The sequence below is a fragment of the Echinops telfairi genome, unplaced genomic scaffold (genome assembly GCF_000313985.2).
Source record: "Echinops telfairi isolate 266 unplaced genomic scaffold, ASM31398v2 ScPeMD7_655;HRSCAF=1070, whole genome shotgun sequence".
In the NCBI taxonomy this organism is placed as follows: Eukaryota; Metazoa; Chordata; class Mammalia; order Afrosoricida; family Tenrecidae; genus Echinops; species Echinops telfairi.
This window is the reverse complement of record NW_022104553.1, coordinates 4,750,906-4,763,283: the sequence shown is the minus strand read 5'-3', so window position 1 is coordinate 4,763,283 and position 12,378 is coordinate 4,750,906. Positions and strand designations below refer to the sequence as shown.

At 45.4% G+C, this 12,378-nt stretch overlaps 1 protein-coding gene across 1 annotated transcript in view; it reads right to left on the bottom strand.

The window, feature by feature from the left end:
* Window positions 1–10,829, bottom strand: part of LOC101642389 (desmoplakin) — a 35,909-nt gene extending 25,080 nt beyond the window's left edge. The window contains exons 1-7 of the mRNA XM_004711653.4: window positions 10,765–10,829; window positions 10,594–10,696; window positions 8,471–8,619; window positions 7,570–7,744; window positions 3,153–3,281; window positions 1,766–1,816; window positions 354–515 (exon numbers count right to left, since the gene is read on the bottom strand). Of these exons, the coding sequence (XP_004711710.2) occupies window positions 354–515; window positions 1,766–1,816; window positions 3,153–3,281; window positions 7,570–7,744; window positions 8,471–8,619; window positions 10,594–10,696; window positions 10,765–10,829 (834 nt within the window). The remainder of the gene's footprint in view (window positions 1–353; window positions 516–1,765; window positions 1,817–3,152; window positions 3,282–7,569; window positions 7,745–8,470; window positions 8,620–10,593; window positions 10,697–10,764) is intronic.
* Between the last annotated feature and the right edge of the window lie 1,549 nt (window positions 10,830–12,378).

Here is a 12,378-nt window from a genome sequence, read left to right as displayed (position 1 = left end):
TACTGATCATACAGTCAGCAGCCCACTATGTAACCCACTAAACTACCAGGGCTTCCTGTAGTGGTCACTAATACTGAGATTCTCTAGGGCCAGCTTTTTACCCAGCACCCTGCAGCGGTACACACTCCTGGATATCTGAATGAAGCTAACCACTGCCTTTTGGAATAGTAAGTAAGGTCCTGCGCCTCTCAGGACCGAGAAGCTCTCAGAAAGGAACGATTCCCCAAGGTCATTTCAACCGAGGCTGAATGAAGAACAGATGATGTGTGACAAAGGGCCATTCACCCCACCTCAGAACCCCCCAAGACTACAGTGTCTAGACAAGACTGTGGGAGCACAGAAGGCTGGCTTACGGAGAAGGCTTCCTGCTTCTGGGCAATGTTGGTGTTCCTGTCACTCCAATCATAGAGCAGCTCCTCCTCCTCGCAGTCGTTGATCCACATGATTTCCCGGGATGTGGCCTGGATGATGTTCTGCAGCTGCCTCAGGTGGTCCATTCTGTCAAAGGACGCTTTCTGCAAAGAGCATTCACAAGCAGGCAGCATTTGAAAAGCCGTGTGCATGAACAGTGGACTCCGCAAACTTCACGAAGAACCCACTCTGGTCATTTTAACAAGAAAAACCACAAGACGAGTTAGGGCATCAATGTCACCAGAGGCTGGCGCAGACAGGGGGACGAACAAGCCAGCTCAGCTGAACCCAAACTGCCTAATCCAGGAGAGTCCTGATGCAGTAATGCATTATTTGGAGAGGGCAAAGAGAGAACCGAGTTTCAAGAAAGATCACTCAGCTAGAATAGAGAACTGTCCAGGAACAGGAGGGAACAAAAGAGTGTTTAGGAAGCACTGTATGTCTCTAAATTGTGAATGCCCAACATGATTAATATAGTCAACTTCTACCAACTGTAGATTAAAAACCTGTTGACGTGAAAAATCATATATATATATGGACATATATATATATGAAATCATGCATGAATATGTGAAATCATGTATTTTTTGCCTTCTTCTTCTCCCCAAATTCCAGGTACCATCAGTCATAACCCTACCAAAGGAATATTGGTATCATGTGTCTCGGTACAGTATTTTTTTTCTTTTCTCTTTTTTTCCCCCCAGTTTTAAAAATGCCACCACCAACAAGGAAGTATTGAAAGTGAAGGTCAGGACCAAGGATGCAGTGCCCGTGCCTTAGCTGACGTGGATCTCAGTGACTGCTGTACTTTGATTGGCCTGTCCATAGTGCTGTCTGAGACCTTGACCACAAGGAGGAATGGCTCCCCGAGGCTCGAGGTCTGGCAAGAAGTGACTGTCTTTGTTGTTGTTCCGTGGGTTGGGATAAAGAAGAGACTTTCCCATTAACCCCAATTGAGATTAAAGTATTTTCTACTTAAAAAAAAAAAAAAAAGAAAGTGAAGGTATGGACACCTGAGCAAACATAAGGAAGGAACTATCTACTCTTCTTATGCATCAGGCACATTTTACAGGGTCTCTATGGTAGTTTGCTAAACCTCTACCGAAGAAACACAAAGCTGCAATTCACAAGTGGAAAAGTTGCATTAAACTAACAGTCTTTAGCAAGTTCTTCTAGGTGGCCCTTGCGAATGGAATCGTGATAGGTGCAGGAAAGGGGAGCTCAGCACCCAGAAGCCCCTGAGTACCTGTCCTCCCAATATGTGCAGGGCAGGAGCCCCACAGCCGGGGTGGTCAGTGTGTGTCAGGACTGAGCATGAACACAGGCCCCAGCACTTCAGAAAAGGTCCACTTACCAGCAGATTTTCATACTCTTCTTCCAACTGGTAGATGGCAGATTTTTCCCGCTGGAAGACCAAAAGGAAGGATTTCATTCCCTGAGTAGGCTTGTATGGAAAGACCAACCTCTGCTCTCCGCAATACAATGAGGTGCTTGCTCCATGAGCAATTTCACCTGCCAGGACCTTCGCCAAGGCGGTGAGAAGTTAAACCCTCCCTAGCTGCAAGTGCAGTGGTTCTCAACCTTCCTAACGCTGCAACGCTTCAATACAGTTCCCCATGTTGTGGTGACCCCCCAACCATAAAATTATTTTTACTGTTACTTCATCACTGTCATTTTGCTACTGTTATGAATCGGGCGGCCCCTGTGAAAGGGTCCTTTGACCCCCAAGGAGTCGTGACGCACAGGTGGAGAACCGCTGTGCTAAAAGTGACCACCACAATGGAGAGGACTAGAAGTTTTACTTTAAGAACCGATATGACAAAATTAAAAAGTTGAAAATATGACTTGAGATTCCCTAAATCGTCGAGGAATAAGGGGGAGTATTGGCTGGGCACTTGGGAAGAAAACAAAAAACACTGGCAGGAACTCAGTTCTGACTCACATGGCCAGCCCACATGTCACAGAGTACAAATGACCCATAGGGTTTTATTGGTGGCCATCTTTATGGAAGCCAGGCCTTTCTTCCGCAATGCCACTGGGGAGGTTTGCACTGCCAACTTTGTGTGAATAAGCAAGCACAAACCTTTGAGCCACCCCCAAAGAGGCAAGGATAAGTCCCAAAAAGCTGGATGACGAACAGGGGATGAGTGGTTTGAGCCTATGCTTAAAAGGGCATTGAATTAAAAGGGGGGAGGGGCGGGGTCTGGCACTAACAACAACAGAAGCAAAGCAGTAGGGGGTGGACAAAGGATCTGGAAGGACACTAAGCAATTAAGACCAGACATTTGTGCTGTTAATTCTCTTAGTTTCTCGTCTGCTTCTGTTTTTGATTTTCCTTAAATAAAAGTGTTAAGGTGAGACCTGAGTAGTAGCAAGACATTTGAGTGACCACAAGGGAAAGGATTCACCACTGGCAAAGAAGCTACGGGGTTGTCACTGTTTCCCAATTAAAGGAGATGCTCTGCTTCTTACACAAACAGAAGAGCAGAGTCTGCAATCTTACAAACATCACAGCAAGGAGATTGTGCATGCCTGACTCTTCTGTTCAACTCCTTTCTCCAATCTCAGTGCAATCTACCATGGGCCCACCCCATCCCACTTCCGCATTTATGAGACAGGGGTTTTCAAAAAATTGCCAGTCTCTTGGGAAAGGAAGAACTGATGCGTGTTTCAGACAAAATTGCCTGGGCTAGAGAGTCATTACACTTGGGAGAGGCTCGAAAAGGGTGCCTTGTATTTACCAAGTCAGCCTTGATTTTGTCTAACTGCCAGCGATAGTCCCCGATGGCGTTGTGAATACCCCTGTGGCTGTTGATGTGCTGCTCCACGGACATCAGGTCCACCCCCCAGGTCACCATGTCCATCTCTGTCTGTGGAAGGAAGGAGGGAGGGAGTGAGGGAGAGACAGAGAGATCCATTACAGCACCATCCTTTGCTCCTGGCTTACCTATTGAAGGCCCCAGGGGCTCCCAGCACCCGGGGGCAGAAAGGGCTCTGCCTCTGATCAAACATTCCGTAAACTGCTAGCCACAATACTGTTTAAAGGTTCAGGCTTCGCAAGTAGCCAAAGAAGCTGACCAGGGACTTTCCTGAATTGTTGAACCCCAGCCTAAATTGCATCCTTGAAATCAAAGGAGCATGTCCTTTGAATGAAAAAAATTTAAAAATCTAGGTGTGCACATGGAAGTGTGGGTGTGTACAGATAGTGTGTGATATATATATATATATATATATATCGGTTTTATATAAACAATGATGGAGGCTTCTTTACTCATTAAAAAACACTTTATTCCTTGAAGAACAGTCATAAAAATGCATTAAGCTCAATCACATACTGTTTCCCAAACAAAAGTGGCTAACCTAACAGTATTTTTCATTGTCTATGTCTCAATCAACACAATTATTGATTTTTCAAAACCCAGCACTTAGTATTTGTCTCCTTCAGGAGACTGATAGTATTGTTCTCAATTATGAGAGTGCTGTCAGACACACGAAAAATCCTGAGGGCCTGTTTCAAAGAGAAGTGACTGTGAATGCTCAATGTCTTCATTGAAGTTAATATTGGCACATGTTAACATTGTGGGTTTGTGTTAGGTCTTATTATTATTTAATCAGGCTAAATTGATTACTTGAGTGTCCTGGACGCTCAATTCAAGAAAGCCGCCTAACAGGAATGAAAGCTATGACTCCACAAAGTTCATGTTGTGGCAAGTCAATGATTGCATGCTTCTGTTGCAAGAGCACATGTACATTTCCAAGGCACCTGTGTCATCTCCCGGGCTCACCAAGGGCCAGCATTCCCATGTGACATGGCAGCAAGAACAGAATCACACATTGTTCTGGGCCACAACCGTGTTCCGGGGCCTTGGCAGGCCCTCAAAAAGGGGCGGCATCTCAGAATCCGACAAGTAGGAGTCCCCAGGGACTTTGACCCTTCGCTTCTGTGCTCCTCTATGCTTTCAGCCAGAAACTCAGAAACAACCAGACAGGAGTAACCAGGAGATAACATGACCAGCTTTCCACTCATGCCCTTCATTACCAGCCCAGCCGATAGTATCTGACCCTCCCATCAGCAGAAACACAAGTCAAGGAAGCTAAACACAGCCTGGACACGAGAGCTGTGCACTTGACTGTTGACGGTGTGCCTGGGGACAGGGCCCCCTTTATCACGCCAGCACTGCTTCTCAGTCTCCTGGGAGTGAAATAAAGAATGCAGATACGGCCTGGGGGAGAAAAGGGGGTTGGCAAAAATCCGAGAGCAAACCAGAAGTCAATAATAGAACGTCTTTAGAGGGCTTCAAACCCAGGGACTGCCTAAAAGGCTCTGGTTCTCATCAATTGTATCTGGGTTTTTTACCAGGACACAGAATGAAGTCCACCAGGTAACACCATTTTCTGAAATTAAACACAGGAGCCTTTGCGACAAGGTATGCCGACAGAGCGACAGCCAACAGGAAGATAGAGAATGACACACGATGAGCTGTCATTTATGTAGCTGTTCATTACTGACTAAGAAGAACTTAGGGCTATGACATAGCCAATTTGGCACCACAAAGGTTGTTTTACACAGCGGTGAAAGCCCCATTCGCCCTGCATGTCTTCCTTTGAATGCTCCACTCCGCCCTGGCTGGAGCAGCTCGTTCTCCCACGCCTAACGAAACAAGGTCTTATCACAGCTCCCACAGGGCAAGTGAGACTGAAATCAGAGATTTCGGGTGTAAGTGTCTACTTTTCTTCCAGATCATAAGCTCCTTGAGGAGTGTGGAGCCTAATCTTGAACGCTCCATTTCTGGCACAGCATCAATGCATATAAAGTGCTCAGGAAACACATGCTCCAAGATTAGAAGGGAATGGGAGGAGGTTCCCAGTGTTCAACAGACATTTCTCCTCTTTACCCTCTACTTTCTGTAATTGTATTTTATACACTGCAATATATTTTATACCCAAATCAGGGTAGAACTGTGCCCCAAGGGTTTGCAATGGCTGATTTTTTTTTTAAGGACTAGATTGCCAGGCCTTTCTTCTGAGGTGCCTCTGAGTGGACTTGAAACGCCAACTTTCCTGTTAAATGGCAATGTGTGTTAAGAATTTGCACTACCCCAGTGAAAACAGTATTCTCAGAATAGTGTTCCTGCTGCCATCGAGTTGACTCCCAACTCAGAGGGATCCTCCAGGATGGAGCAGTGCTGCTCCCTAGGGTTCCAGAGACAGACAGACTCATCTTTCTCCCATGGATTGACTGGTGGGTTTGAACTGCTGACCCTGCAGTTAGCAGCCCAAATCTTAATCCACTGCACCGCGAGGGCTCCTTCATCATTGCATGAGATCGTCTTTATAATAAATGGGGGAGATTCTAACCCTATCAGTGAAGACTAGTAGCCCAGGCCCTCGCCATGTGGGGAAGAACACACACGAGCATGTTCAGATGGTTGGGAAACCTGAGAACCGCTGAGAAATCGCTCCAACAGAGACCAAGCTGTTTTACAACTGCAGGGGCAGCACCCAGCCAAGGATCTCGCCACAGCTTATCACGCTCGCCGCCCTCTGAAGCAGGGTCCCAAGGAGCAGATCAGGTTTTCATTATAAAAGTCCCATCTATGTGATCATGGCACATTGCAACGGCTACCCGTTCATTACGGCACCTAATGACTCCATAAAACAACAAAGCAACCATTAGGATTCAAAAATACATGGAAGAAACTCTAATTCCAGGGAAAGGACCGGCACAGACTTTTATGCCATTACTTTATTTCACTCCCACGCTAGTGACAACATGGTTGCCCAACCAGACAGCTGACACTTCAAAAACACAAGGGAGCCGGCCAGTGAGCCCAAACCAGATTATCCAGTTTCACTGTGGTTCCCAGCCACTCCAACTTGCTGACATTCTTAGTCAGCTTCCCCAAGGCTCCACGTCGTCCCCGCCCCCCACCCTAAGTGCCTATCAGCAACATCCATGAGGTCAGTTATACTTCAAGTGGAATGACATTGATTAGCACACAAAATCCCCCCACATAGATCTCCCTGCTGCGGACAAGATGAGTTAGGTGTTCAGAATTCATTCACAAAGTGCCCCTGTTCAATGTGTGATCGCGTATGATGATTATAAAGCAAGGGGGTGGACTCCCTGAGACACATGGAAAAAGAAGCCTGATGAATGGTCAGATCACAGATATGCCGGTGGGGTCTAAGAAGACCTCTTTTCTGGACCAACAGAAAGGCAGTCCTGGAGGTGCCACATGAGGAGGGGTTGTAAGGGACCTCAGCTGCATGATTTCTGGCAGATACCACTGGACTTGACTTTGTGACTTTAAAGCCAAGACATCTGAGTTTTTCCAGCTGCCAACCAGAACTCCTGGCAAACCCTAGGCGTCTGAGCAGACCTGAGCTCTCCATTTTCAAGGTGGATGCTTTCAGAAGTAGTAAGTGTTCTTTCCCAGGAGCCTCTGGGTGATCGCCAACATCAGCCTACAATTGAGCGTGCTAATCATTGGCGACTCCAAGGGAACCTCGCCGTGACATTTCATTTACTGTGCCATAAATTGAGGAAATTCAAGTTGGATAATGCCCAGCTGTCTGATGCAAATGAGGAGGCTTCAAAGAGCTCGTGGAAAAATTCCATTACTTCTCAATTCCATTTTTCTATGATCTTTTAAAAAAAACTAAGTCCAGTTAACAAAATATAAATAAACTAAGTTTATTTATATGAAAAGGAAAACGTCATAAGGTTGTCATGCAATACACATTCAGTGTTTTAAATAACAATTATGACAAATAGCAGAAGGAATTAAGGAACGCTATGCTTGTGACCCATACAAAACACCAACCTTTGAAGCCCCCTCATAGAATGGAGTCTGGCATCTAAAGTATGCAGACACCGGGGCTCAGGGCAACTCCATGTGTGTCAGAGTAGTGTGTCAGCCACTGAAAATGGAGTGTTCAAGTCTACTCGGAAAACTGTCTGTAGTTCATTCATTTCAAATTAGAGGCTACTTTTCAAACAAGTGAGGGAAACTTAACAAATAGGATGGGGAGACTGCTACCTGAGGTCCTCTGTGTGAGCAGGAAACCTTGGGCTCAGGTGCCACGGTCTACACACCTGGCGCACGCAGACTTGGGGTGTTGAGAATCATCCCTTGTCCCTCCAGGACTGCTTACCCTCTGCTGTCTCATCCACCCCAGACAATCGCTGGTGAGCCTCTTGGTGAACTCATCCCACCCTGAGCCGCTCTGACAAGTGTATCCTCCACCTCCTTTGGAGCTGACCCTCCGGACGCGAGGGGCGCTGATGGCTTTGTAAAGGGCCCGCATTTGCTCCTGCAGCTGAAGCAGTCTGAAAGGGAAGACACATAGTTACGCCTTTGTAGCAAAATCTCCTATGAAAACATCTTCCGGATAATGGTCCCTTTTTTTTTGGAGTCCGCCTTGAGTCCCTTTGTAGACGTTTGACCATGTTGACCCAGGAAGCTTGAAAACACACACATAAATCTTATGGTGGCGGCTAGTACTTTCCTCTTTATCATGCGCTACAGCTTGAAAATTCTTCCTAGTACCCTGGGCACCCGAAGAACAAAATTAGACCATACGTCCCTGGATTAAACTCGTGAGTTACCAAGGGAAAAGGCCTCCTCTGTGTGTCCATTCAATTACGTTTGATTTGATATGACGGTCTTAAAAGTCGAAGGCAATGCCATTGGCCTTTCCGTCCCTCCACATGACGGTACTACCGTTAGCATCCTTTAAAAAAACTGCTTTCAGAACACACTCAGCCCAGAGACCAGTACACGCATGCGTGTACACACTCACACACACCCCTTACGGACAGGCCTGTTTCATTTCTTTCATGGCAGCTTTCTGATCTCACAAAGGATGGAAGTGGTGATTTGGGTCCATTTAGATCAGAGATACACAGTCACAAAATATCAAATAGTGAGCCTTTCCCTGGGAGTATTTGTGCTCCATCTACGGGAGACTTGGCTCACAGGACTGGAGTCCAGCTGGGCTTGCTGCATTCCTCCTCCTGATGTTGGCTGAAACCCGTACTCTCTATTGGCAATACCGTTTCTGATAAGCATCACAGGGCTGGCCCATTTGCCGCATCTCTCTGATCAAGCTGTCCGTGATTTCCATCTGGTCATTGGCCTGGGCAAAGCACTCGTCCAGCTCTCTGCTCCGAGCAAGCTGTAGGCCATCTCCATATTTCAGCTCCTACGGGAAAGAATTCACATAGGGGAAAACAGACATGACACCAGAGAAAAAAGCTCCATGTGCATATAAAATACACTGATCCCCTGCCCTTCTAATGATGAACATTTTCCAGCTGAAAATTATCAGATTTTATTTTGGGTAAGGAAGTGAATTGTAGAAGAACTCATGAGCCAAAAACCATATGGACTATATTTTACATTTTAGTCATGTTTTTAAAAGCATGCTTACGGAAATGCTTGTTTCCCTTTCTTCAATATGTGACATGCTGTTCATTCACCCCGACATAACTCCCACCTAAGAGAGTTTGCTCTGTATGGAACACTGAACCATTTAGACCAGTGGTTCCCAACCTTCCTAATGCCACAACCCTTTCATACAGTTCCTCATGCTGTGGTGACCCTCCCAACCATAACATTATTTTCGTTGTTACTTCATAACTATAATGTTGCTACTGTTATGAATCGGGTGACCCATGTGAAAGGGTTGTTCGACTCCCCCAAAGGGGTCGCAACCCACAGGTTGAGAACTGCTGATTTAGACCATCATACCAAATAAAGTCTTTAACATGTAAAGCAGAGCTTTTACTTCATCTTATGGGAACATCACTTTTTCGTTCTTTAAAAAATAATAAAATTTAAAAGTTTCCATCTAGTTCAGTGGATGAAGCCAGTCATGTTCCTGGCTTTGGTGACATGCTACTGCTATGTAGAGACCATGCCAGGTGATGATGGGTGCGTGGGGCCTCTCGGGACTCTTTTTGCAAAGAGCCTGTTAGCAAATATGATGCTATTTTCCTATCAAGTTTTTACTGTTCTTAATGGAAATGAGAACAAATTGAGTACATGAAGCCAGGTTAATTTGTAGTACCACATATAAAATTAAAACTCATGCCCAGGGCTGGGTTTGAAGGTCCAATATGAAGACACAAAGCCCTAGTTAGCTTACTGCAAAGCAACCCAGCACTAAGGTGGATGTTTAGAGGAATCTGCTTCAAATCAGAGACTTCAACCAGCCAGGACTGGCCCCACGCTCGCTCGTTGGTGGAGCCTCTGACATTCTTCTACATGGATGAAAGTCTAGTTCGTTTGTTTTGTAACTGGATGAAATCAGCTGGAACCAGAATTCACACAATATCTAAAATTAGGAAACGGGGTCACTAGATCATCTCCCAAGAGTTCATAAAGAGCCTGCTTCAAATACAAACCAACTCTTTCATGGGGGTGCTTTGAGGAGAGACAGACTCCAGGTCTAATCCTCTGTTAACCTCTGCTTTGGGGAGATGGGGGCTACATTCCTAAAGTAGAAAGACCCAATTCAGGGGAGCGACAGTAGAGGTACCATGGCCTCAACATTCTTTTATGTGTAGTTAGCAAACTCGAAGCCAGATGTGAATGCTGCAGTGTTTTACATAACGAAACCTATGACTTCTAAATTTGAGGCACCCCTGAGAGAGCTCTGCTAGCACAAGAAAAACCATGTGGTCCTACACAAACATTCCTTTAATTTTCAAATGCACATTTCCCCACATTGTAATGTTTCTCAAATGCACCCCCAACATGGCCATTCTTTCGGGGGGGGGGGGGTCCTATTTAACAGATGGTTTACATCACAACCCAGTGACATGAACACATCAGGAGGCATGTCTAAGATGGGAAAGTATTACAAACTCACATCAATAAACAATAGGTGGGTGCCAGGCCCACCAAGTGGCAATTTTTAGGGTAAATAGTTGTTGGGAGAAAAACAATAACTTTGGGGGAGGACTGGTTCCCATTGTTAAACCCACAGCACAAGTAGGTTGAGAAGACACACAGCCTGCTGTCTGTTTTGAAAAAGGTTAATGAGTTATGTGAATGAGGTCATTGACTAAGGACGGATTGGTCAACACCAGGTGAGTCTGAGCCGGCAAGGAACAAGAGCCGGTGCTGGGGAGGACAAGGGCTGAGGGAACCGACCAGAAAAAGGACAACTCACAGGCTGCACTATCAGCTCCGCCCGCATCAGGCAATCCGAGCAGTTCTGTAGCAGCTCCTGGATGGTGTTCTGGTTCTGGTGCCGGGACAGCGTGCCAGTTTGACTACGGTAGAAAACACAGGGAAACCAGCTGTGAAAGAGCTTGGAGCTAACGCTACAGTCATTTCGTACTTTTCGAAAAGGTATAGAAACAGAACAAAAGCATTCCCGGACTTCGAGATCTTTCGATCTTTCATTCCCGGACTCACACACCTTTTTTCCCATGGATTCACCAAAGGTTAGCACTTTGCCCTGTGTGTTTCGCCTCTCTCTCCTGTCCGTGTACACGTGCCTCTTTATGTGTGTATATAAACTGAACCAGCGTCATCATATTCCTCTTTACCTCCAAATACTATTGTGTGTAAGCCTCAGGGACACTCACTTATATAACCACAGTCCAATGACCAAAAGCACGAAATCAAGAATTGATATAATACTATTTTCTAATCTACAAACATGATTAGAATTTTACTAATTAGTCCCATTGAAAAAAACTGGATGGAGGGGAGTTCAACATTCAATCGACTTAAAAAAAATTTTTTTTAAGTTGTAAAAGTACGTTTTCCAAAGTGGTACAGAGCTATTGCAGCTTCTATAGATCTGATTTCAGCATCACCCAACGCTACCAACCCATCCAGAGGAAGGCATGAAGCTGTCCCTGGCACATCTGACTGCAGGGCAAAGTGGCTGATGAGGGGTAAACTTACTCCACCAATATTTCTGCAATCACAGCAAAAGACAGTAATGGCCAAAACAAACAGAGGATTGGTATGAGGAAGCTGATGCAAAATGTAAATACTTTTCCGGTAAAAACAAGCCTCTGGATCCATGGTGGTGCGCTGCTAACCAGAGAGGCACCAATGCAAACCTACCAGCTGTTCTGTGAGCAACGAGGTGAGAGAAGGCCACGCAAAACCTGCATGGGGTCGCTGTAAGTCGGAACCAATCCACCGCAGCGGATTTTGTCTAGTTGGTTTCCTCTCAAAATGATTCTAATAAATCTTTTTCTCTACACGGATCCTCATCAAAATGTGTGCTGAGGTGAAAGAAGCCGGGCAGGAACCTTAAAGCGAGGTAGTGCTAGAGAGGAATGTAGGTTGTCCAGAATTCAAAACATGAGGTGTCTCCAGCAGCTTCCTTTACTCCACTATCTGCATAAATCTACAGGATAGCCAGGCTTACAAAGCAGTTTTACTTCTTACTTGGTTTACCAAGATCCATTAGACAGCAGCACAAACTCACATAATTTAGTTAAAGAGAGAGATGGCTTAATGTGGTAAAAAAATAGAGAACCAAAAATACCTTCGTAAGGATTATGAAGGTCACAACCCAGTGATAGGAATTATTTCCATCACGTGTGTAACTATCACCATTTGGCATTTCCAAAAGTTTTACATTACCCTAGGCAGAAGCAGTGGATATGTGTGAGTGAGGCTGCTAACAGGTGCAAATATGTGGTTTGAACTCATGGGTAGGCATCCTCCTCTAGATTTACACCTGAGAATTGTGACGTCTGAATCCACCACCGAGATGTCTGCTTTCTACTCTGCCCTACAGGTGTGCTAGCAGTCAGAATCGCCCCCGCAACAATGGGTTTCTAAACAAACTCAATGCTTAAGAGAGCTTTCTGTTGTACGTAGGGTTGTTTTTGTTTGTGTTTGTTTGTTTTTTAATTAATCATTTTATTGGGGACCCTTACAGAAATAACAATCCGTAAATCAAGCAAACTTGGACCGATGTTGCCAT